This window comes from Cryptotermes secundus, unplaced genomic scaffold (genome assembly GCF_002891405.2).
Source record: "Cryptotermes secundus unplaced genomic scaffold, Csec_1.0 scaffold757, whole genome shotgun sequence".
In the NCBI taxonomy this organism is placed as follows: Eukaryota; Metazoa; Arthropoda; class Insecta; order Blattodea; family Kalotermitidae; genus Cryptotermes; species Cryptotermes secundus.
Genome location: NW_019729905.1, coordinates 308,541 through 334,718, shown reverse-complemented (window position 1 = coordinate 334,718; position 26,178 = coordinate 308,541). Strand labels below are relative to the sequence as shown.

Genomic DNA, 26,178 nt, shown 5'->3' with positions numbered 1-26,178 from the left:
TTTCATGTAAATAATTGTAAGAAAATAGTCATTTCAGTACACATCAATGACAGTTCTTCACAGGCGTGATCAGTGATGAAACATTTATGATAATTGTGTTACCTCAAATAACACTTTGAAAAATAAAATAACAAATTTTACTTTCATGTTTTAGTGGTACTCAATATAACAGTAAGAGAAGCAATCGCATAACACTGTCACGTGTGCATGACTACACACAGGGTTTGGACTGGTAATTGTATTTATTGAACACTTACAGAATGTAACTACAAGTAACCACAGCACTGTCGCCAATTCACACACTCTGAAGTTCACTACAGCACATACTAAGTCCCTTCATCAATCATTTCCTGGTGACAGGTCACAACAATGCCTTATGCTTTTGTGCTTATGTTCTTACCAGTCAGCGACTGTCCCACAACTAACTCATTGCTCAAACTTTCCTGTTTACAACATCTCGATATGGACCACACAGAAAGCACTGTTCTCTCCTGTTGTTAGCAGGCTGCTGTACAGTCGCCCATCTTCCAATCGCTGCCTAGCAACAGGTCTACATGCCACAATACATCATTTTCCACCTTAAGCCAGCTCATCACAGGTACTGTTAGTGGAGAAATAGTTATGAGAGACACAGCAGACTAGAGACTATGCTATCATGTTAGCAAATGAGGAATGTTAACACATTTGAGTTTCTTGCATGGTCGCAGATTGTAAAGATATTTCACTGACAAAACTGCTGCATGGAACTGAAGTACAAGTTGTAATAAAAAAGTAAGTTCTGCAATTGCTAATCATTTCTTCTTAGTTTACATTTGTCCTCTTTTATTCCTTAACTTTAATAATTCTTAGCTCAAATATGTGTAATTATCTTGTATGATGTATATACCAGGTTGCCAAAGTTTTCAACATTTTTTTCTGCCTGATGATTTAGCTAACACTTCTGAAAAAGTCACACTCTGCCACTTGACTTCATAATCATTTCAGGTATTCTGCAGAAAACATTTGTTACTTGCATATCACAGATATGGTACAATGACAAAAAATGCAAGTTCCTTTAATAATATTATGGAATATGAAATGCAATCTCAATTACCCTTCTGTCTCTCTGGAACTAGAGGCCATGAAAGGTCCCTCAGCTGCATCCTTCAGCAGTTTTTCAAAAAGTGCCCTTGTATCTTCCTCAAGCTTTCTGCCTTCATTTTGCTCCAAGTATTTAAGAATGCAAGCATGGATCCTATAGTAGACTTCTAAGACCTCAACTGCCAAGTTCTGTGGATTATTGTAACTTATCTTACGGGCATAACTAGCCCGAGTCTGATGAAGATGTTCACAAGCCTGCAATAAAGTCCATGTCTGTATTCAGTAGCAAAAACAAAATAGTTTCATATTGAAGTATTAATGGGTGACCCAAAAAATTTTATGCACAACTTCTGTGAACTTTTTTAGAAGGTTTATTCTGGAAAGAAAATTATAGCAAAAAAAAAAACACAGGATTTGACACATTGGTGGTTATGAAAAGTTCTGTTTTCTGTGACATAACATTGCACTTTGTAGAAAGCAGAGCTTTTTTGCACCTGCTTCAGGCTAGTTTCTTGCCTGGCTTAATCTTCAACCCTGACGATGTAAGCAACATGATCCTCCAAAACATTGGCTGATTTAAATGGAGTACATGGCTTTATATCCCAGAAGACAGAACTGTTCTGAAGACCAATACTGTTTGACATTTTCCCAAACAGCATCAAAAGAAGTCTCCTCTGCTGAATCAATCACACAAACCCAGACATGTAAGACTCGACATGGTGACACACGAAACCTCGAGGATTTATAAAAACATATGCTTAATCTCAACAGCCATTCCAGATTCTGGCTGTGAATGCCAGCTGTCAGAGCAACCAAACTGTATTTGTGATTGATTTTCAAATACTCAAAACCTGTGCTCTCCAGACCCTTCACCTTGTTTCCACACGAACTATCTCAACAGAAGATGAAACCTTCTCTGACATTCTCGACATGGTGTCAGTAAGTGTACCAGCAGTTTGATCTGACATTTTCACCATGAAACACCCTTTAAATCTACTTTGGTCACCCATTAATATGTAAGAGAAAGGTAAAGTTGTCCCTTTGCTTAGCTAATTAAGCAATATGCCATGAAGCTATATGGGGGAGTGGATGTAGATCCACATTTTTGTTGACCTCAGCACTAGTTGGTGGTGAGTTGTCAGTTTCATGCACTGGCCACTTTACCCCCAAAGAAAATCCCCCAGTACCCACTGGGTAGGAGGCTGGATGGACCACAGAACTGGTCTGGAAAATGTGGAGAAGAGAGAAATTTTGCACATGCTGGGACTTGAACTCTGACCCTTTGGCAGTCCAGCCAATAGCCAATCACTACATTGACTGTGCTATCCCCTTTCCTGCCTCTTCATGGTTGGGTACATGCAGAATGTGTGTACTTACTGTAAAATAAGCAGTAATAACCATTCACAGTGAAAGGGTATTAGTTAAGATGTTAAAGCAGTTTGAGCCCACAGCAGCTACATAGTACAAAGAATACAAAGGTCCCTTATTCATGCCAGCTGTCATTACAATGAAAATAAATTAGAGACACAAATAAAGATTTAACAAAAAAAAGAGTAATAAAAGATAATACAAGAAAAAAATCGGCATAGCTGAATTATAATAAAATAAATTAAATACTAATTACCTCGATGGCTGACCACAGTTACCTTGGTTTCTAAATGTGAATTTCAAACCAACAAACTAACTTAAAAAACATGGCATACCTACTGATGAATCCCCTATCTACCAAACAGTTCTGACCAGGAGAAATTCACTCTACACATTTGGCTGTGATTATATTTCCTATGATTTAGTTTCACTAAAATTTTGTATATAGTGTGTGCAACAATGAGTTCACATTTTTACTGGGGGGGGGACCAGAAAGGTACGGTTTTCACCACGACATCGAATGGTCAAAATTTTACTCATGATATGTGCTCTACTGAGTGCACATGACTGGACGTAATGTTTCCTGCAAGATCGATTGGAGGAGGTGGGCCTGTTGACTAAACGCACAAGGATTTATTCCTTTGGGGGTACACAAAGGATTGGGTGTACTGTATGTAAGTCACATGTTTGTAAGATTAGAAAAAAACACATCCTCCATTCTGTGGAAGGAATCATGCCTCAAATGTGTGGCAGGGCTTTCAGGACATTTGAATATGGTATGTACATTGTGTGAGCAGCAAAGAGAGTTCAGGTCAAATTACAATGAAATGGAAAAAGTGGGGGAAAAACTTTCTGAGTAGCTGTTTCACGTGGTGATAGCTGTACTCTCCTAGTTCTGTTCACATGCTCAAGAAAGATTCTTAAAATGTGTGTAATCTTTCTTGGACATCTGTACTTAAACACACTGCATACCAAACAATCACTGCATTCCATTCAGGGGAGAATTTCATGCAAAGCTTTTACCTTTGCAAAATGGTCAAGGAAAACACTTGGATCATGGTCCCTTTTTTCAGCTACTTTGCCCAGCATATATTGATGCAGCCATCGCTCATCCTGAATTCCACTGTCCTCTCCTGCGGCATACCATATCTGTTGACATATACCACACTGTCAAAAGTCCTGATAATACAGCTGCAAACTGTCAGTTTAGAAACTAATCCAGTGAATGAAGGGCATTATCTTCTGGGATGTAACATTGTGTAACTCAGCAGAAGGAAGAAACTGGCTTGCTGAGCTCTGCTTGGCTTTTTCTTCAACCATAAAGATGGAAGTGATAAGTTCCTCAAAAATGCCAGTTGATTTCTACCAAACTACATGGCATTACAATCCACAAGTTAACATTCACTTTATTTACTGCCGTGAGAACCTCGAATCCAACGTAATTCAGTCCACTTCACACCATCATTCCACAATTACCCAAGATCCATTTCAATACTACCCTTCCACCAATGACTTCACACTAGGTTTTCCTACAAAAAATTTCACGTGCGATTTTTTTTCCTTATTTACTTCTTTTAATAGTTCCAGCCAAAGAATATATAACATGAAATTATTCACTGTTTTCAGCAAAATCCTGAATTAGTGTTCTTGAATTGTGTATTTTTGTCCCAGCTGAAGCCCAATAAAAACAATCTACCCTATCCAATCCTATTTTCTTCTATTCCACAAATTTGGTTTCATTAAATAACCTGCATCTAATATATATTTTTTGTCATCATTCAAGAAATTGTACTTCAATTTTGTGTGACTGTGGTTGAATCAACTACTCATATTTACATTTCCTTTCTGTTGGAAATCATTCCTACACAACCACTGTGTTTACTTGAAATCATTAATTATTTCAGGAATTACACACTATGTGCCTGTAGAAAAAGTTCTTTAAACTATTTATGTAGTTCAATAAATTACTTTATCAAAAGTATACATAAGCCTTGTCAACAGTTTCTTCATGAATTTGGCAAACTCCCACTCAGTGGAAACCTGATTCACTGTAAGAAAAGCCATTCCCCGTGAGATTCATTTAACAGATATTTCACTATAATTATCACAGAGTTCATTTTCTTCTTATAGGCACAAATATTCTCTACAAAACTTCTTCCTTATAATGTTCCCTGCTGGGTAGCTTGATGTAGGTCAGTCCATCAGCTAACCATCTTACAGAAAACTTCTCTGGTGCAGGGAGAAGAAATTCCATACATTACCTTACATGACTTGTACCAGCAAGGCAAGACAACCACATACTCCTCAAAATATGAAAGACAAGGATAAACAGTACTTCTTTTGGCTTATTTTTGACTTCATCCATCGTCTGGTATGTAAAAGACAAAAAACCACGACGTTTCTTTTACATACCAGATGATGGGTGAAGTCCAAAATAAGCCAAAAGAAGTACAGTATACACCATCGTCAGAATCCTTTCAAGGATAAACAGTCATCAGTAGCATTCATTCCAAAATGCTGCAGAGAAAGTTACGAAGGCTGGAGTGCTTTCACAGGGAAGTTTTTAGGCCTGGTTAAAGGATGAAATGATAATTCCAGAGATACATCAGACTCAAAGAAATTGTGTAAAATACCTACTTTTTCCTCTATGAGTGACAGACACCAACTTCTGCAGTGATGTGTATATGCACTGCTAGGCGACAACTCAGTAAACATATTCCTGTGAAGCCAACGTGCTCAACCACAGGATGTCTATTGCTAGGTAACAGTGCTGTAAACATGCTTCCTAACACAGAAGATGGTGTTTTCCATGGTCCGTGCCACAGGGTTATAAAAGGAGACAGTCAGAAGATGTGGCCAAGTAGAGTTGAGAATGGACAGTCAAGTCTTTGAAATTGACAGCTCCATAAGAATGGCAAGAAAGGAACTGGACTGTGACAAGATTTGATGTGTGATGTGAAGTGACAGTAAGACTGTCAGAAATCCACTGCCAGGATATGACTAGTGAAGACTGAGAGTCCTAGTGCATGTGTAATGGTGAACTGGAAAGTGCATAGAACAGTGATATGACTGTACTGCCTGTAGTCCTGAGCTGTGTGAATGTATAAGGTGCAATAAATCCAATCATCCAATCCAGCCCTACATGTGACAATATTAATCTGAATTAATCATGCTCAGGATATAACCACTAGCATGATCCCGTGCACACAGTACTGAACTTTCAGGCTGAATGAAAGGTGAGGAAATTATTGACTATGTAAGCAATTTTTATCTTTTCAAGATGGGCTATGACTAAACAGGCTGGTCCAGACACAATGCTCTAGTGCTGTTGTGGAGCTGCTTAGCTCAAATCTTGACTGGGACAATGGCTACCCTGACTCAGGTCTGCAGTCCCTTCAGGCAAATGTTGAGGTAGTAACTTGATTACGCCATGTTTTCTTCCTAACCCATTTCCAGGTCATCAGTCATCCCACCATGTGATGCTACATAGTTCTGATACTGTCAATGTCATTAAATAAACCTTCCCTCCAAAAAGGACTCTTGGTGCACTCATTTAACATTCACTTTTGCTGAGCGCACATCAATAATCTCAGTGTTAAATTATATCCATTTAAGATTTTCACCAGTTTAGTAGTGTTCCGATTTTAGCCATAAAGTTTTAACATCAAACTCAGTTATACACAAAAAGATGAACTTGAATACAAACCTTACTGGCAGTGGTGAAACACTTCACTGCTATATCCAACATCATCTCCTTTCGGTTCTCCAGTATCTCGAACATTTCTAGGCTAAGGCTGTCTGTTTCCTGTAGACACACAGTATTTACTGGCCTGAGGTAAATGTGATGCAGCACAGTAAACTCTTGATTAACCACGGCCACATGACCCAGTGGCTTTGTTTAAGAAATTGACTTGTATGTCCAATGTCAAGAGACAAACTTAATGCAAAACTACTTTTTAGAAAGGAACAAGTATGAAATAGAGTTTTATTTCACATTTGAATATATACTTGCAAGCTCAAGGCTTTCTTTGTCTGGTTTTTCATTTTAATACGTAGAAACAGTACAGGAGCTTCTCAGAAATCATACTCATGTTTTGACCAGTAGCGTTCAAATAAAACCTGTCATTTTATAAATTTACAAAAGTAGTTACATATTTCTTTTACTGATTATCCCAGGAGATTCATTTCCTATCACTCAGGATAATCAGAAGTAAATTGTATTGAGAGATGGTACGTATATGATGGCTTTAGGGCTGTGATTCTTAAAACTATAAAGAAAAGGAATGCAATTTGCAAGGAACATTAAACAATTTCAACACTATACATGTTCACAGATACTGCATTCACAAGACTACAGATCAAAGGTCACTTTACTTTCATTTTCATTAAAAAATCTTCAGGAATGAAAATACACATATATGTAAAGGCAGACATGATTAACAATGTCCAGGAAAACATCTCAGAACTGGTGAATCTCATCTATACTCATAGACAATTTATCCAGTTCCCCTTTTTGAAGTACACTTTTTATTAATAGCAACATTCGACATTAATTTTTGTTTTCCTCAACAAAAGCTGTCCAATACAAATCCCATAGGATCTGATCTGGGCTCAAATAAGGGCTGCTGTGGTAGAGAGCCAACTGTTAACAGCCTCAGCTATGGCATGGCATGGCCTTGGCCCAGCCCTTAAATGATCAATCAATCAATCAGTAAATCAGTTTCTTCTATAGAACTCATTCAAATTTGTACACCTACTTATTCCATTTGCTACCAAGAAATAAGTATATCCTTAGCAGTGTGTCAAGCTTATGGCTCTCTGGGACATGGTGCCACGTAATCTAGTAGACAGGTAAGAATGTTTTGGGGGAACCCACTGCCACATTCTTCTGTGCTTAAGAAGGCAGCAGCAAGTTTCTCCCAAATGCTGGTACCTACATACAATTCTTCTCATGACCACAACATTATGTAAACTCGGAATTACTAGTTATTTAAACATTGTCCATCATCTGGCATTCTATAGAGGGGAGGGGGGGAGAGACCATAATGTTTCAGAAACAGGCCCAGTTTTTGCAACATTGTGTTCTCTAGTTTTTTCTTCTTTAGACTACCAGACTATGGATAGCCCAAAAAATCCAGCAATTCCAAGTGTTATACACCATCATCAGAATCTTTTAGAATCTACTTATGTAAACTATTTGCCATGAATTTTTAAACAGTAAACACCTACTATGAGTATTTTTAATAATTTGCCACAGAACATTTTTCTTCAGATGAAGTTCATAAACATGAGAAATGAATAAAGCATGAACTGTCCCTGTTCCTTACCTGTTTCAGCAACCGGGAACAGAAGGAATGCACCATATAGACAAAGGAACCATATTCAATCCACATTAATGAATGGGAAGCCTCAATATCGAGAGCGCGCTGAAAGCAACGCTGAGCTGCAGACGCTTGACGCAGAAATTCCATCTCACTCTTCAATGGTTCACACTACGACACAAACTTGTATTAAAGTTTTCAAGTTTATGGAACATGGGTAACTTTCAGCACATGAGGATGGTAAATAAGTTATATACGGCCTCACTGAATCTGGCTTAATTGCTTTAAATAAACAGTAGCCATACACTCAGGATTACTGGGACTCTTCGAGTTTTGTCTACCATCTGGTACTGCAAAGAACCCTAAGAAATGCAATGCTTCAGCAACTGGATCTGTTTCCATCCTCAGGTGAGGGGGAGTGGGAGACACCTACTCTGTTCAATCTGTTAAAAGAGTTAAACACAATCACTGGGCATAAAACATGCAATACTGAGAAATTACTTAACCTGTTAGAAATTTTCAGGCTTTCTATACACAAAGAAAATGCTGTATATGTGAGTTCAGTCATGTGTGTCTGTCACTTTGTCTTTGCCTTCACAACTTCTGATGCAAAATTTACATGAAGGTCCAAAGTAATTTCAAGCTGCTATATTTGGTCAAACACATTTAATATTTTACAGCAGATTTGTTGCCGATCACAGTGGCCATGTAGTCTCTTTTCCACTCGAATGCTGGGATCATGGGTTCTAATCCCACTCAAGGCATGGATGTTTATCTGTGTTTATTCTGTTTGTTGTCCTGTACAGATAGCAGCCTTGAGATGAGCTGATCCATGTCCAAGGAGTCCTATCGAATGTCTAAGATTAAGAAACTGAAGTGAAATGAAGTGTTTCACAGATGTCCGGTGGTCCAAGTCGGAGCAAAAGGAAGATAGATAGTAGATTTGTTCAGAGTTTCTTTAACACAGAAAAGAAGCTAATCTCTTTTACATTACTTGACAGGGACAAATAAGCTGTACCTCACTAGCCTACTTATAAATACTTGAAAACAAACATGAAATTCACTGAAGTGAATATAACATAACAGTCGTCCTCCCATTTAATGCCTATCAATTTAGGGGTTTCTTTCTTTTAACATTCAATTTCAATGATTCCAAGTCAATAATATCAATGTTAAATTTTCTCCATTTAAGACTTTCCTCTGTTCAATATTCAAATCCCCTGCTCCATAAAGAAGCCTCAAAAGGGGATTTCAATACATGAACTGTCATCTACATCTATTTTCTTACAGAATTAAGTTTAGTTTCCAGCTGACTGCCACGTGCAAGGGCCATCCCTGCCCAGGAGTCAATGCGAACAGGATTGACACACACGTCAAGTAGGTAGTGTCTAATTGCCTTGCCCTGCAACAAACAATCTGTTTTTAATATTTTACTTATTGTTTGCATTTAATCACATGGCTCAGTAATCACAGGTGTCAAAATTTGTCACTTGTTTTTACTTAGAATACTTGAATTTCTTACATGGACACGTATGCACATCTATTTACTCTAATGAGTGAAATATAAAAGGCGTATCCACAAAATAAGTTCCGCTTGCAAAAATTGCCACTGCAGCACTGCGATCACGATGGTGCACATGCGTACATAGTTTGCTGGTCCTTTGGGAAGGCATGGAAGCCATTTGTAGACAATTGAGCTACATGTGCGCATTATCCTGTGTGTTTACATGTTCAAGAAAATTGAGAAGCCAGCCACATGTGATTTTGGAAACTGTGTAAATGCTGGGTGCTGAAGACGCTCATAAAAGAGCACAAAATGAAACAGCAGGCTATTGCGTTGACCTTTCTGACACAATACAGTGAGCAAGGCAATGACTTCTTGAGCTGCACAGTCACAGGGAATGAGACATGGGAGTTGCGCATTACCCCTCAATTGAAGCAGCAGCCGATGGAGTGGAGGCAAACATCATCACCAATAAAGAAAAATTTCAAACAGACCATTTTAAATCACAAGATCATGTGCACAGTGTTTTGGGGCTGAAAACATGTTCTGCGTGTGGAATTCTTGCCTCACGGATCAACAATCAAAGCAGGTGTCTATTGCGACACACTTAAGAAATTGCATTGTGCGACCCAGAACAAGTGACGTGGCATGTTTAGTCGGGGTGTTGTGATGCTTCATGACAATGCCTGCCCACATACTGCTGCCACAGTGCAAGATCTCATTGCCACATTTAGCTGGGAATAATTCGATCAACCCTCTACAGCCCAGACTTAGCCCCAATATGTTCCTGCATCTGAACACTTTCTTTGATGGCCGGCAGTTCCACGATGACAAGGAGGTGAAAGAAGCCGTTGACACATGGTTTGCAATACAGGCAGCATCATTCTATGATGCAGGGATATAAAAATAGGTGCCCCGCTACAAGGGCCTCAACAATGGTAGAAACTATGTCAAAAAGTAGTGTATGGTATGTAAATCAAATGGAAATATAAATGGTTTGGAAATAAATTGTTTCCTTTTTTCAATAGCCCACTGGAACTTACCTTCTGGATAATCTACATAACATTGCATGAGTAATTTTACTCAAATTATTATCAAAGATTATGAGATGTAACTCAAGCACAGAAAAGGCATGTAAAATAATTAAGATAATAATGTGGGATATGGCATTCTGCTAATAAAATAATTACAATAACATATAAAGTTAATTCAGATTCTACAACACAGAGGGCAAATGTTTTTCTTACTTAGTGGCAGATTTACATCAGCTGGTGAGCTTAACGACATGTCTGCTGCTGCACATTTGTCACATTTCCTAAATTTTACACTTCTGGTTTCCAGAACAACATAAAGAACACCCATTTCATCTGTGAGAAAGCTTCATAAATCTTAATTTATGCATTAGGTTTCAAAATAATGGACATGTTCTCTGAATAATGACACTTCTCAGTATTCACGGTGGACACATAATGTAACAGCAAATATGTATTATACGAAAAAGAATTTCAGCTTGGTGAATTGCTGGATTTTCAAATGGCCCCAGTAAGCTAAATGTCAGCTGATATTTCGCTTGGTCCCAAAATTGGCACCAGGGTCAATGGTTTGCTCTAGAAATAGCAGCATCAACCTCTTACAACAACCTATTTCCTTGGAAGAGTATGGACAAACATAAATGTTAACTTTAGAAATTAAAATACTACAGTAATTCAAATTCACTGTGAACCTACACAAGTCTCAAATACAGTGTACAAATATCTCTACTGTCAATACAAATGACATTAATATGTAAAGCAATCTTTATTGAATATTCCAGCTGCTGTCATTACAAAATTTTGCTCTGGAAACCTCTAGGAAAATGGTTATTTGGAAAAAAGGGAGATGTAAAAATAAAATTAAGATGGATCCTATGGAAATGGGTAGTAATGACAGGAGGAGGATGGACCTGGTTCAGGATCATCTCCAATGGCAGACTTGTAGTGGCACTGACACTTTTGGTTCTGCCACCCAAGTACTTGTCAGTTATGGCAGAATCCTTACAATTTTTGTAACCAATAACATAGTGAAGACACATAGTGACTAGGTTATGGGCTGTAAAACGAAAAGTCAGGGTTCGATTCCCAGTAAAGATTCTCATCTCCAAAACATCCAGACTGACTCTGAGGCCCTCCCACCTTCCTATACAATGGGTACTTGGGGCTGTTTCCCCAGGGTTAAAGTGACAGGGGCATGAAGCTGACCACTCATCTCCATCTAGTGCCAAGGTTAAGAATGGTGGAGCTGTACTTCCACTCTCCAATGTGTCTTCATGGCATGGTACTTACTTAGTTAAGGCCAGGGATAACTTTAGCTTTACCTTTACCATCTTATATCATAGTGAAAAAGAAAAAGTAAAGCTATCCCAGTAACAGGCCATAGAAGCCCACAAGGTTCCCACATTTTCTAGACAACTGGCTCACAGATGGTGTTGAGGTTGGTAGCCTTATGTGCCAGCTGCCATTAACACCCAGGGCCATAATGTGGCTGGAAGGATTAGGTAAATTGAAAAATCCAATGACCTCACTGAGAATTGAACCTGTGACCCTCTGGCTTGCCTCAACCAACTATGCTATTTCATGCCCCTTAGTAAAGGCGTAAAAAGTACCTTTTATCACTCTATGAGACTGATTGTGCAAATGATCAGTTTACACTCCTCGTTACTCACCCATTCATTGACTTTGAAATAATAGTCAGCCAAGAGATAGTAGATCGCTGACATTGAGCGAGGCAACTGACTGCGTGCATCTCCTAATACAGGGAAAATGGGACTGGTCCCATCAATATATGCCATCACTTTCTCCACCAGATGTGCTTTAAATAACACAATCCATATCATTATTGCTACAGTGCTGTATCTGTACACAGTGTGAAATGACATGTATTGTACCTTCAGAAATGTCCCAGGGCAACAGCATATAGCAGTGACATTGTAGCAGGTAGGCTGAAGCCTCCTAAATATGATTATGGGGAAATTCAGCTGCTGTTACACTAACAGGCTCCTAAGAAATGTTCTAAAAGGGGAAAATGAAACACCATCTGCAGCAGCTTATCATAAAATTTTGCCAGTAATTGCTAAAACTGATGACTGAAATGCTACAGAAGCTTTGCTAATGCACAGAAAAAAGAAAAACTGACGTTCAGTTCAACATCTTTTGAGTGTCATCATTAGTTCAAGGACATTTGTGAATTATCTGAGAAGGCCCTGCAACACTGTTGTTGGTTTCTACCACTGCACTTCGATGATTAAGACATTTGTGCTTTTAACCTATCTGGACCCAATCTGATGAGTTACATAATCCACTTATCCAACATAATTCCGTTAGGTTTGGTCATTTGTCTTCTCCACCTGGGGTCCCACAGTCCTGTGGCCAAAGTAGCATCCTGGAGGAAAGTAATGTAGAATGAGGACAAGGTGAAACTGCTGCAGGATGTTGCGAGGTCTGATTGTTGTCACAATGTAGAGATAAATACTCAGAAAGCTTGAATATTGTTTGGTGAGGTTGCCCTTTGTCTTGTAGCAGATATTAAAAAGGAGAAGATCAGAGTTGCTGGGGCATGTGATTGAAATGGAACAATGGCAAAAAACAGTTCTGTTATATTAAGCCTGAAGGTGGATGAAAAAATTGGAAATAAGATGCAGAGAATGATATATGAGAACTAGAAATGAAGAGATGGAGGCAGGAAACAAATAATAAAAAGGAATGTGAATCTGTCACAAAAGAGGCCAAGGTTCTCAGGGGTATGTAGAGTCAAAGAGTAAGTAAGTCATCATAACAAAAAAAAACACTCCATGATTTCAGGCCACAAGTGAACCATACCAACCAAGCAACCGCCGCTTGTCGGCGAAGTTTAGTGCCAACTTTTGCAATAGAGGGTGTCGTGTGGTCAGTGCAACGAATCCCCATGGCCATTAATTTCGGTTTTCTAGACTGGAGCCGCTATTTCCTTGAAATAGCTCCGCAATTATCATCACAAGGCTGAGTGGACCCGGTTCCAGACCCACTACTTCTCCGGAAAAAATCTGGTAGTGCCGGGAATTGAACCTGGACCTCTGGACCTGTAGCCAGGTACACTGACCACTAGACCTCAGAGGTGGTCAAGTCATCTTCAGTAATCTTTTTTAAATTCACCAGGATGGCGTGAGCCTGATTCAATTGGCCACTAGTGAGCCTGTTATACCAGCTTCAGGTGACAGATGAGTATGGAGCATTTGGTGGAATGAGAATTGGTAGGGGAAACCAAAGTACTTGGAGAAAACCTGCCCCAGTGCGACTTGGCCTTGCCACAGTAGAAAGCTGGTGGCTAAGTGCCCGAGCTATGACACAGACCTACACTCCTCAGTAACAATCTTAAGACGCGCTGTGTCTGCCAACACAATATACAAACAAGTCTGAGCCAGGAACAAAAAACAACTACATAAAGATCAATGGTGAACACCCCAATGTGGCAAATCCAGCCATTCTCTCAAAGACTGATAGACTGACAGAATCAGGGTTCCCTGCACAGTCCCTAGAGTAAACAATAACCCTCCATGTGGAAGTGACTCTCAATGAAAAGAACCATAAACTTTTAGTATGAATATATTAAAGGGAAAATGGTACTGAAATTATCTGATGAGTACTGCATCTTGCACAAGGAGGCATCAGCCAGTCTACTAAAAGGAGAACCATATACTAATTGCTCTTTCATGACTGAGTCCTAGTACACTGATCGCTGTCTGCAGAAGCAGCAAATCACAAAGTACAGAACTGTGTGTTCCCCACCAACAATACTCTCAGGATCTCAAACCATATGATTTTTCACCCCATTGCATGGGTGAGGGACCAGTTGAAGGGCTGTCACTTTAGGAGTGTTGCAGAAATTCAAATAGCTTTGAAGGATATAGACAATTGCACTTTGTGGCTTCCATAAATACTGCAAACTGTACAAATGCTGGTAGAAATATGTAACTGTTGAAGGACAGTACTTTTAAGTTATTGGAAGGTATTTGAAGGTATGAGTATTTTTAATCAACAGAATTCAAGATATGGCTCCTACCCTGGAACTTTCTGAAGTTACCACATACTTCAAAACACAGATATATGGTAATGTCAGAGCCCCTGAAAATTATAAAAATATTGATATAATATGCCAATTTACATAAACAATAAATAGGATCTCAATTAAACTGAGTATCTAATACAAATATAACTTCCTGGTCACACTTCTATAAATAAAATGTATTGTGACATGATGCCTGAAAGCTGGAATAGCAGTCAGAGTAGAAACTCACTGCTAGGTAACCTCTCAGTAAACATATTCCTCCAGCAATGAATATGCAAGCAACAATTTAGGTATTGTTGGAATAACAATGGAAATGGAATATTATGTGAGTCCGCCTGAAGGCTATATAACAAGGATTACAGACCAGCTAGAATCAGAATCGAGGGAGTCAGCAGTCAGAGATGACTGAGAAGAGACTGAAAGAAAGGAATCAGGCTGTGCAAAGACAACTTTATGGGTGCTGCAGTGACAGTGAGACTGTTATATATACATTGTCAGGATATGACTAGTGAAGAGTGAGAACCCTAAGTGTGCTGATCAGTGGTAACACTGTAATTAACTGTAGTTCTGAGTGATTTGCATAAGGTGTCAATAAATCAAATCCAAAACCTGTCAACAGTCACCCTTACAAGTGACAGTATTGTAACGTGTTTCGTTACTGAATACACCGTAGAGATTGTTAATTGGTTACGTCACCGCGGAGGGGGGGAGGGAGCGCTACGTTACCACCACGTGCCGCTGGGGAGGTAGGGGTCCTCCATTGCGCAACATGTCACAGTATTATGAAATTTTACTGCTATAAGTTTAAGTTGTTACATTGGCTTAACCCTGCATGAACCAGTTTCAGCATTTCTTTTCATGTGGATTATATCATACATCAAGATAATAATGAAGTGGCTGATAAACACATGATGAAGTTACACATTTTAAGAGATAAGATGAACCTGCTATACATAACTGTGCATGTAGAAGCCCTAATGATACTTCTCGTAATACGAAACAAAACAGTTCACAGACATTTCATTACACAACATTTCAGAAGGTAAAGAGTGGAATTAACATTGCTTCCTTCTAAAATATCTGCATGGCTGACCACACAGGTATTAAAGATAAGGAGCGGAAACATATGGCTCGGGACTTCTGGGTTGCCGGGCTTTGTCCATCATCCTGCATTCTAAGAAACACTATATCAAGTGATTGAGGTTAGCTCTTTCTAATGGACCAAATGGAGTGGGCATATCCCACCCACTCATTTGAGCTTGGAAAGAGATCCAGGATCTGAAATGTTGTGTTCTTTAGCGTCTTTTAGAATACAAGATGATGTACAAAATTAAAAAACCCAGTAATCCTGAGTGTTACATACCATGTCAAAACCCTTTAAAATTTAAATTGTGTGGCCTTTGGATGAGATCCAACAACTTAATATTCCTAATGTGTTTCATGAAAATCAACCAAGTGGTTAAAAATTTGTCAGACACACTCCAACAATCACCATATGCTGTTCTATGGGGCTGTTCATCTTCATGAAAAGCAAAGTAGCACTACTGACTATATCACCTGGACTATACTGGGAAGGCACTAAAGCAGCAATCCTTTTCAGCAAACATTCTACGTCAGATGTGATGCTGGTAACTCGATAGGAATCAAATTCTGGCAGTTCATCAGGTAAGTAGAACTGATACAACTGCATGCCTCGAGCCCAGGTCAAGGGGATCTGTGGGACACCATGATCTTGAAGATAGCGTGCCTGTTTACAAAATAATTATACCTAATGAGGTATATTAAACCTTAAATTCTTAGCTTTACAATTGGAAAGGAAAAAAAATAAACTGATAATGATGGTCAGTTAATTACATCTTACAATTTTACTTTATAATATTATATCACGATATTATGAAAATAAATTTAATGCATTTTATTTTTATTTAATATTGTCACGTGTTGGGTGTATAACGCGACAAATAACTTCACGCCTTATTGGATGTAGCGAATTTTATTTCACATTCACTCTTACAATCACACAAATTACAGATCCACAATTACTGCTATCTGCAGTATTACAATTACTACACTGCATACTCTTCCCTGGCCAATTCGTAACTATCTCGTAAACTACTGCCTTGAGAACTTGAGAACTCATAACTCGAGAACTAACTGTGAATGGTTTTTGCTGCTCCTTATTTAGCCTCGTTCTGGACAACACAGAAAACAGCCACGTAATAGGCACCACTGTTGTCTGGTGCCGTGTTGCTAGCAACACTGTCGGGAATTGTTTACTGCTGTGTAGCAACGGCGGCATCCCGTGTTACGTCAACGCGGAGGGGGGGGGGGGGTTGACTGGCTTATTACCGTAGCAACAGCAACGCTCCGAAAGTGTTACGTCACTGCTGGCAGGGTGAGGGGTTGTCCTCCATTGCGCAACACGTCACAATATATTAGCCTAACAGGTACTTAATGTACATAGAATGGTGATTCTAACAGTCATTTACAACATATGGTGTTGACAATAACTGCAGTGTTTCATGAATACTGCAAGATACATTCTTCTAGACTGTGAAAGAAATGAAGAAATTATGGCAGAAATAATAACTGTATAAACAACAGAATTTATATAAAAAACAAAAGAAATTGGAAAGGACATGTTGATATAATGAGCTTCAAGCACACTCCAAAAAAGAGATTACAAAATAGTGTGACATCAGGCCTAACAGCTAAAACAATGGAGCCAGAGAAACAGCCATTGCTAAGCAATGACTATATAAACACATGAGCCATCACTAAGCAATGTACACATGCAACAATGGAGGAACTGTTGGAAGGAATGTTTTCTATGCGGTCCATGCTAGGGCTACATAATGAGTCAATTTTGAGTTGTTAGCTATCAGTTGAAGCCAGTGGTCACTGTATGAGGTTGACATGGGATGGTCACTGGGTGGCAAGGACATGAGCCTGGAAGCAAAAGAATCAGGTCATTAGGAAGCTGCTGACATGTAGAAGTCAGCTATTATATACCCTAAGTTGGGGATATGCAAGAGCCATTCGACAGAAATTTTTAGGAGGTGCCACTGGGCACTATGCCCGAGACAATCTCAATATTATTAGAGATTACATGGAAGACCATGCACTCATCTTAACAGACAGTCAAGCCACCCCATATATCAACATCTATAACCTGATATTCAAGGAAATGAAGGAATAAAACACTAGATAGCAACACATACACATTATACAAGAAAGAACCAGTTCAACTCAGCATGAATTTGAAAACAAGACATGCAATATAACACAAGAGGAAGGAACATAACTCACCACTTCATGTAATTATATGACATATAACAAACTTCACATACATGAATTCTAACAGAAGAATTTATACATGATACATACATGCACATTGAGGGAGCTATATATTAACAACCTAATCAATGATACAGAAGACAGCAGTTTCCTCAGCCATAATTTTTAACACCTGATGATGACCACATTGGCTGAAAAATGTAGTGTAAAACTTCAAAGCATTGCACATGAGCCTGTGGAACAAACTGATACTAAGACAAGTAAGGCCCAACCCAGGATGAACAGGATTAGTAGGATTAGATTAACCAGCTTACTAGATTCCACAACCATACATGTAAATACTATAAGATATGTTTTGAGTTCACCACAGACATTATCGAAACTGACTGTTTGAAGGAAAACCTTAATCCTAGAGCACAAAGTCCAAGTACTGCAGAATTTATGAGTAATTATATAATATATATAATTGTAAACGAGATCTTGTGCTTTTTAAAAAAGACGATCTCCGCAACTCATTATTCTGACAATCACAAGTATAACACATGACTGAAGTAAGGAAAAAGAGAGTTTTAGTAGCAACAAGAATGAATAGATTGTTTTAAACCATAGATTGAGATTTTTAATTGGTATATTGTTTTATTACATATAATTCTGTAATTGGGTTTATGTTCTTGTAGATTTATTTTAATTACAGATATTGTATACAAAACTGACAACATTTATTTTATGATGGCTTGTTGCACACACACATATACATTACTAAATGTATGTCATTTTGCTATTGCTTATGATATGAGTACACCGATCTTTGAATGCAATAAATAAATAAAATAAAAATAAAATAAAGCAAAACAGGATTTGTATGTACAATTATGCAACACTGCTTGTTGCAAAAAAGTGTAATTAACATTGGAATTGAAATACATAACAGCTTCCCCTTGAATTAAAAAGATTAGAAAATTTTAAAGTTTAAAAAAATAAATTAAAATGTTATTTATTACAGAACTGTTTTTATTCTCTGCAGGAGTTTTTTTAGTAATAGTGATGGACAGTAGTTTGGTGGCTCAGGTTGGTTTCAATGTGGTGTGGATGAATATAAATAGTTTAAGTGAATGTGTTGCTTTATATTAAATTGTTGGGGGTTGTCATCAAGTGTTGCTAAGCTTCAGCGGGGGGGGGAGGGGGGTTGATCCTAAGATGACTCTATTGTTCTTTGTCTTGTGTATCATTTTGTACATTTTTTAGTTGCTGACTTGGTAGTGTTTAGATGGTTTTAACTGACTTGTCCAAATGTACTTGTTTACGGATGTTAAATAAAATTATGAATTATTATATGTAAACTCCCTAAGCAAATAATTCCTGCCAAATGTTTCTGGACTATGTAGTTCATATAAAATGCTAAAGCATATCACATACTGTTAAATACAGCAATTTGTGCAAGGGTCAAAATTTTCCACACTTGGCATTTGCAAGGGACTAAATCAAGGGACATTACATGTGAGTTCCGCTTTACTATATCTTTAATGTTGCATTTAATTTCAGGTTATTCTGATCTAAGTATGTGCCAATGATTCATTCAGTAAGAGAGTATGTCAGGCACTGTCCACTTCTGTGAGACACATCTGACATACACATTTCAGAAACCAGTTCCACTCTTTATCATCAGGTAATCTGTAACAAATTATACTTTCATTTTCAGATAAGCAGCAACTGCTGGTAAACAAAGGACCTTATCAGTAACTGGCTGGTAAACTATCGCTGGATCACCACAGTAGCCCAGAAAAGCTTGTTACAACTAATCATATTGTACCCTACCTCCACATACACAGCATCACCACGCAAATGCAGAAGGAAATCTGGTGAAATTCCAACTTCAGGGCACTCAGTTTGGGGGCTTCAACCAATTAATGCTCAATTTTAATGATCCCCAGTCAAAAATCTCAGCTTACGAGTACCTCGACTTCAGAACTGAGTTTGATGTTCAAATCCACTGCTCCCATATGACACCTTAATTACATGTTTTGGTGCATACACAAAAGACAGACAATTAATTCAAACCCAAATCACCAACTAGCAAATTCAGCACCAAAATGGAGGATACCATGAAGTTCAAAATAACAGCATGATCCTCACATTACAACCATTAAACATAATGAAATAAATCAGTAATCATCCCTACAAATAATACAAAATTGATGGAAACAGTGTTCAACAGAATAACAGAAGAAACCATTCACCAACCAAGCATAGACATTTCCTTGTCTCGTACTAGGAGGCCAATCACAGTGGCCATGTAGTTGAAGGTACAAAATGTCTTAACCTACTAGAATACTGGGATCATGAGTTCGAATTCCATTTAAGTCATGGAAGTTTGTCTGTGTTTATGTTGTCCTGTGTAGGTAATGGCCTTGTGATGGGCTGATCCCCCTTCCAATGAGTCCTATCAACTGTCTAAAATTAAGAAATTGAAGGGAAACGAAGCATTTCATGGATGCCCTATGCTCCAAGTGTGAGCAACAGGAACAAAGATAGATAGAAGATGTACTTAGAGATGGAAAATTGCATAAGTTGGAGCTATAACAATTTTTGGGTAACCGCAGTGGCCTGGAAGTTAAGAGAATGGTCTTAGCACCTAAAAGGTACCAGGTTAAATCACAAACTTTTGCCACTAATCAACCAAACAGGTGCTTGTTCTGAATCTTGGCCAGGACACCAGTTACCCCTAACTGGAGTTTCTTCTTTGTTTTCTTCTGCCCCTCCAGGTAAAGGCCAATATGATACCTTGATTACACCACAACCACAACCTTCCAAATTCTTTCTGTTCATCAATTGCCCTACCATTTCAATGTTCCATTGTCTAGCTACTGACAGTGTCATAATAAAACCCAGAAAAGATATTCAACACTGCCCTAAAAAAACATGTATGCAGTATAACATAAAATCTCCAAGTATCATGACTGATTATTGGAAGACAGGAGTAGAGACACTTCTGAAACATCACACATTTCAAAATATATCTTTGACAACAGACAAAAGTGGTACAATTTAAGTTATTATGACAGATATTTGTGGAGGTTTCGAAGTGTCTGTTGAAGTGAAGTCAAGTACTGAGTAAGATTACCTTCGTTTTCTTATTAGGATGGGCATACAAGCAGAAGAAGGCCTGTTCGAGGCCTTGATTCAATCTGTCCCTAACAGAAATAAACCTTTCATCTTTCAGTCTTGGAATCACTACATCCATAGTGTGTAACAGAAGTGCCCCTTCACTGCTGCAGCACCAAGACCTCCTGTCAAATTAAATGCCAACTATTAGAAAGTTACACATTTCAATGTTTTCAAACCAGTTAGGAGTATAATTACATAAATATAACAGTAAAACACATAATAAACTCATCATGTGTATTATGATAAAAAATATTTTCCAGGAACATGAATTCAGAGTACTATCACCTCCTTCAATGTACTATGCCAAAAAACACATTCTTATCTTTGTGAAGAGTGCTAAACGGTTCAGGACCTTCTCATCAGACTGAAATCAGATTTATAATGAAACAAACAAGGTCTGCAGAAGAGATTTTACTTTAGGAGCTTAGTAATTATTCTTCAGTGCTGTGAGATTGACTTGGTTCATCCTGGCCGATCACACTAGGAGTAATATAAAAGATTATTAACACTGTCCAGTGTGATTGACAAATGTTGTGTTTTTTTAACCTTTCATCCTTCACATGTGTCAGTCAGAGTGACCATCTTCAGAAGGACATTATCACTACATGTGGAAACTACTATTACAATGTCATAAATATAAAACATTTAACAATTCTTTAACAATTACTGCGATTGTGTATGAATTTATTAAAAGATTATAAATTATTATAATTAGTCTATAACAAGTATGGTTTAAATTTTTTTTTGTTAAAATCTAGAACCAATTTGGTTTGTGTCCTTTATACTTCATCTCTTTAAAGGAGGATGAATATACACCTCGTTTTGGTTCCTTTGTTTGAAGAATAGGACTCTTTAGTGTCGTCCAGTTGTTTGGGTCATGCTATGGTGTATAACATGTTTCTGCATGTACTGATAGTGCCCTTCTGAAGATGGTTGCTCCAACCAAAACATATAAAGGATGAAAGATTAAAATAACACACATTTATAATCACACTGGATGGCATTAATAATCTTTTATACTGTGAGATTATGTTATGAATTACCTGGATCTTGTCTCAAAATTATTATTATTAATATTTTCACCCTCCTCCTCCTTCACGGCCTCTTTTATGATTGCTCCTCCACTGGTCCAATCCTGTGACGTCTGTCTACAATTTATAATGCCCACTGTCTTCAAATCTTCAACTACATTCAGTCCCCTGAATTCAGGTCTGCCTATTCATCAAGTACCCTCTGGTTTACGCAGTAACTTCCTTCAAGGGTTCTGTTCGTCATTCTAAAAAGTGTCCCAGCCATTTGAACCTCCTTACTTTGATCACTTTCACTAGATCTGGTTCATTATACAGTGTGTCCCAGAAGGAAAGGTCAGTATTTTTGGAGGTCACAGTATTGATCATTCTAAGAGGGGAGGAAAGAGTATATGTACATGTGTCCTATTCTCAATGGTTTCCAAGACTGTACAGTTCCAAAAACTGTTAATAAGAAAAAGATATTACACTGTTTATAATACTGGTATTCATTGTTCAAGTGACAAAGTTGGTACAGTTTACCTGGTAAAAGGTAAAGTTGTCCCTGTGCTTAATTAATTAAGCAATAAGGCATATGGAGGAGTGGATGTATAGATCCACATTTTTTTGACCTTCGCACTAGTAAGATGTGAGAGATCAGCTTCACACCCTGGTACCCACTGGATAGGAGGTTGGGTGGACCCCAGAGACAGTTTGGAAGACGTGGAGAAGACAAAATTCTTGACCCTATTAGGACTCNCCCCCCCCCCCCCCCATCATCCAGTCCATAGCCAGTTGCTATATCAACTACGCTATCCCAGCTCTTTACCAGGTATAATACATTTTTCAAAATTCCACTGTCAACATCAGTGCACTTTGGAACTTGTCTAAAGACATGGCATGTTACTTGTCTGAGTGCATCTTGACATTCCTTTATATAGGCAACAACATTCTTATGTGATCGAGCAGTTTGTCTCATGCACCCACTTTTCTTCTCTACGCATCACTCCTCATGTAACCCCATAAACAAAAATCAAAATGGGTTCGGTCTGCAGATCTTGGTGGCCAGGTAATGGTCCTGCCACAACCAATCCACCCATCAGGGATATTGTCATTGAGATATCGTATCAGAAGTTAGGAGGGGCTCTGTCATGCTGGAAGTACATAGCAATCCGTGTAGTCAAAACAACATCCTCCAGTTGATCTGTTAATCCATTTTGCAGAAAGTCTAGGTAATTACGTCCTGTCACATGATCATCTAAAATAAATGGCCCAAGCAACATGTCATCGATCATACCATACCACATAATGAGAGAGAAACGATACCGAAAATTTGTTTCCACTATACCATGTGGATTGTTGTCAGACCATTGATGTGAGTTATGCATGTTGCTGATTCTGTTATGGGCAAAAGTAGCTTCATAAATGAACAGTATTAATGGAAGAAATTGGAAATTAGTATGTAACCAATGACAAAATTCTGCATGGCACTGTCCCCTGGGTGTAGATTTTGCATATGCTGGGGTGAAATGGGTATAATAAGCCTTCATCATGTAATGCTCAACATACACATAACACTGAGACATGTAGAAAGTCTTTGCATGCTAGTAGCAGGGCTATGCTGTACCATTTCAAGAATGTCTCCCTGTTTCTCCACATGTTGTTTACATGTTTGTTCAGATTAAACATGAACAGTGGGAAGTGTACCACGTTCATGCAATGTATTGAATACCTTGGAACACACTCTACGAACTGGAACTCTGCACATAGGAAACCACTGACCATATTCTTCAAACAGCAGCAGTGGCACTGCCAACAAAGAAGCCATAAATACAAGCACATCGACACATTTGACATTTGTGAAGATGTGCGGCTTTTTTCACAAAACTTCTACGAGGTCTATCAACAGCCACAACAGCTTCACACTGATTCACATGCTTCAGAAAGTGGCTCACTGTGTAGGAGGAAAGGATAATATTGAGTGCCAATCCACACTACTCTACTGTAGACCCCGTTTGGAATAGGACGCATGGACATATACACTTATTTGTTTAGAATGACTGATACTATGACCTCCCAGAATACTGACATTTCCTCCTGCGACATTCTGTATAATTTATAAAGTTCATGGTTATACTTTGATCTCCACACACCATTTTCCTTAATTGCATCATAAATTACTCTTAATGCTCATTTTTCAAAGATTCAGAGCATATTTTCATCTTTCATTTCTAGGGGCCAGCTTTCACTTCTGTTGGTAAGCATAGGCACATTTGTCTCCCCCTAAATACTGTGAACTTACTTACCTTCCAAGAAAGTCATGAGCAGTAAATAACACTGAGATATAGCCTGGCAACTCCCCACTCCTGACAACCTCTCGCTCTTCATCTTCATCTGAAGCAGACGTTAACTTCCCTTTCTCTTCTTTCCTGTCACAACAGAGCATGCAGCATACAGTGAGGAAGCAGGTGACACACTGAACCTGCACTATACAGTGCTGCTGCAACTGACTTGGGCAACAAGAATTTAGTGTCTTCTCCATACAGTTACCGATACAAAAATGAAACAACTAAAAAAAAAAAAAAGACTCAATTAATGTTCCATCGGCAACACTGCTTTTAACATGCCGCTCCAATCACTATCAAAGGAAAATGGCATCTCAAATACAAAGGGCTTGGAAAAAAAGGAGCAGGACCCACTTCTAGCCCCCTAGACCCTCTGGACTTTACTTCATGGAACCGCTATGTATGGGAATATGTGATAGATCAAGTATACTAACCTTCGATGCCAGTCCTTTAAGGGCAAAACTCACAAGAGTCACACTTGTGGTGTATATAGGAAGTTTGAATATCATGCTGACATTTGTAGAGTAACTAATGGAGCACATATCAAACAAACGTTATGAGATTCCATTCTGTTTTCAAGTAGCTACATGTTTGGATCTGTAACCATTTCGAAAATACACTAATTCCTTAGCATCCACGTCATTTTCAATAGCCCTGTACAGATATATTCAAAAGAAGATCACAATCCTCTAGGATGTAAAAAAGGCCTGTAACAGGCCATGAGGGCCCATTGGGTTGTGAGACATCGAGGCTGAAACATTTTCTTTAGACAATTGGCTCACAGATGGCAGTATGGTTGTCAGCCTTACACGATAGCTGCCCTTTACGCCCCAGGAAGATTCCTGGTACCCATTTCTGTTAGAGGCTGAGTCAAACCTAGTGCCATAGTGCCACGGGAAGGATTAGGTAAATTGAAAAAATCCACCTCATCAAGACTCGAACCTGCGACCTTCCAGCTTGTAGCATAGTGCCTCAACCTCAACTACACTACTGTATGCCCTTTTCTCTAGGAGGTAACACTGTACAGTCTGGTAGACGATTACCAAAATTTGGAAAAACTTGCTGCTTACATATTCAGAATCAGGGAGTACTCTTCTTCCCTGAAGATGGAGACAAAGACCTACAGGATTACATACCCTCATATCTCACAAGACAGAAATCTTTACATCCACTATCGTAACAACCCCATTTCTCATGGCAACACCGAACCCTTTAGCTAACCTTCAATCACAGCACTTCCCTTCTGTTTGTGTGGGAACCTGTATAGAGAAATATATGGACTGTGCCTTGTCTGGATAACACTCACTGCTGCAATATTTGTTGGAGCAGAATCCAAGGATTGATTGATTCTATGGGCATCTCAACAGCTGTTTCTGGGGCATCCAACTGGTGACACACAATGTGGGTCAAATTCTGGACCAGTCGGGCCAGTCTGTTGTTCACCATAGTATCAACTGTAACATCATACATATCTGTCAAAACCTTCAACGGTTAATATACATACGGCTATTCAAACCAAACCGAATGGAACAAAACCAAACCATCTAAATGACTGACTGGCTAAATAATTATCTAAACAAACACAAAATCAACAAACGAATATTAAAATCTTCAGTTTTTTTAACACCCGACATGCAACAATATCAAGATTAAAAATTAAATCCTCTTTAAAAATCATCACTTCACTACATGTTTCGGCCTACTGAGCCATCGTCAGGTGAAGATGAAATGCTTGGGAACTGCTGTGCCTTGTGTGACACTGTGATCTGTGTTTTTGCATTTATAGCATTCTTAAACAGAGTCAATGCAGTTCCTCCTTCTACGTGACATGTATTGTCTCCTTCGGTATTGATCGCAGTAGCTCAGAAGGCATGGCAGTTCCCCTGATGATGGCTAAGTACGCCAAAACAGGGAGTACAGTGGGGGGGGGGAAGAGAGATGATGAGGGAGACGTTTCAGCACCCAACAGCAAACACAGGATTTCACTGGCAGCATCAACTATGTGAGTAACT

At 38.6% G+C, this 26,178-nt stretch overlaps 1 protein-coding gene across 1 annotated transcript in view; it reads right to left on the bottom strand.

Annotated features, from left to right (window-relative positions):
- Positions 1-26,178, bottom strand: part of LOC111865795 (calcineurin-binding protein cabin-1) — a 103,119-nt gene that overhangs the window by 29,175 nt on the left and 47,766 nt on the right. The window contains exons 16-25 of the mRNA XM_023854089.1: positions 25,473-25,620; positions 24,128-24,250; positions 20,771-20,936; positions 15,910-16,099; positions 11,975-12,120; positions 9,058-9,171; positions 7,776-7,940; positions 6,155-6,253; positions 3,472-3,597; positions 1,094-1,335 (exon numbers count right to left, since the gene is read on the bottom strand). Of these exons, the coding sequence (XP_023709857.1) occupies positions 1,094-1,335; positions 3,472-3,597; positions 6,155-6,253; positions 7,776-7,940; positions 9,058-9,171; positions 11,975-12,120; positions 15,910-16,099; positions 20,771-20,936; positions 24,128-24,250; positions 25,473-25,620 (1,519 nt within the window). The remainder of the gene's footprint in view (positions 1-1,093; positions 1,336-3,471; positions 3,598-6,154; positions 6,254-7,775; positions 7,941-9,057; positions 9,172-11,974; positions 12,121-15,909; positions 16,100-20,770; positions 20,937-24,127; positions 24,251-25,472; positions 25,621-26,178) is intronic.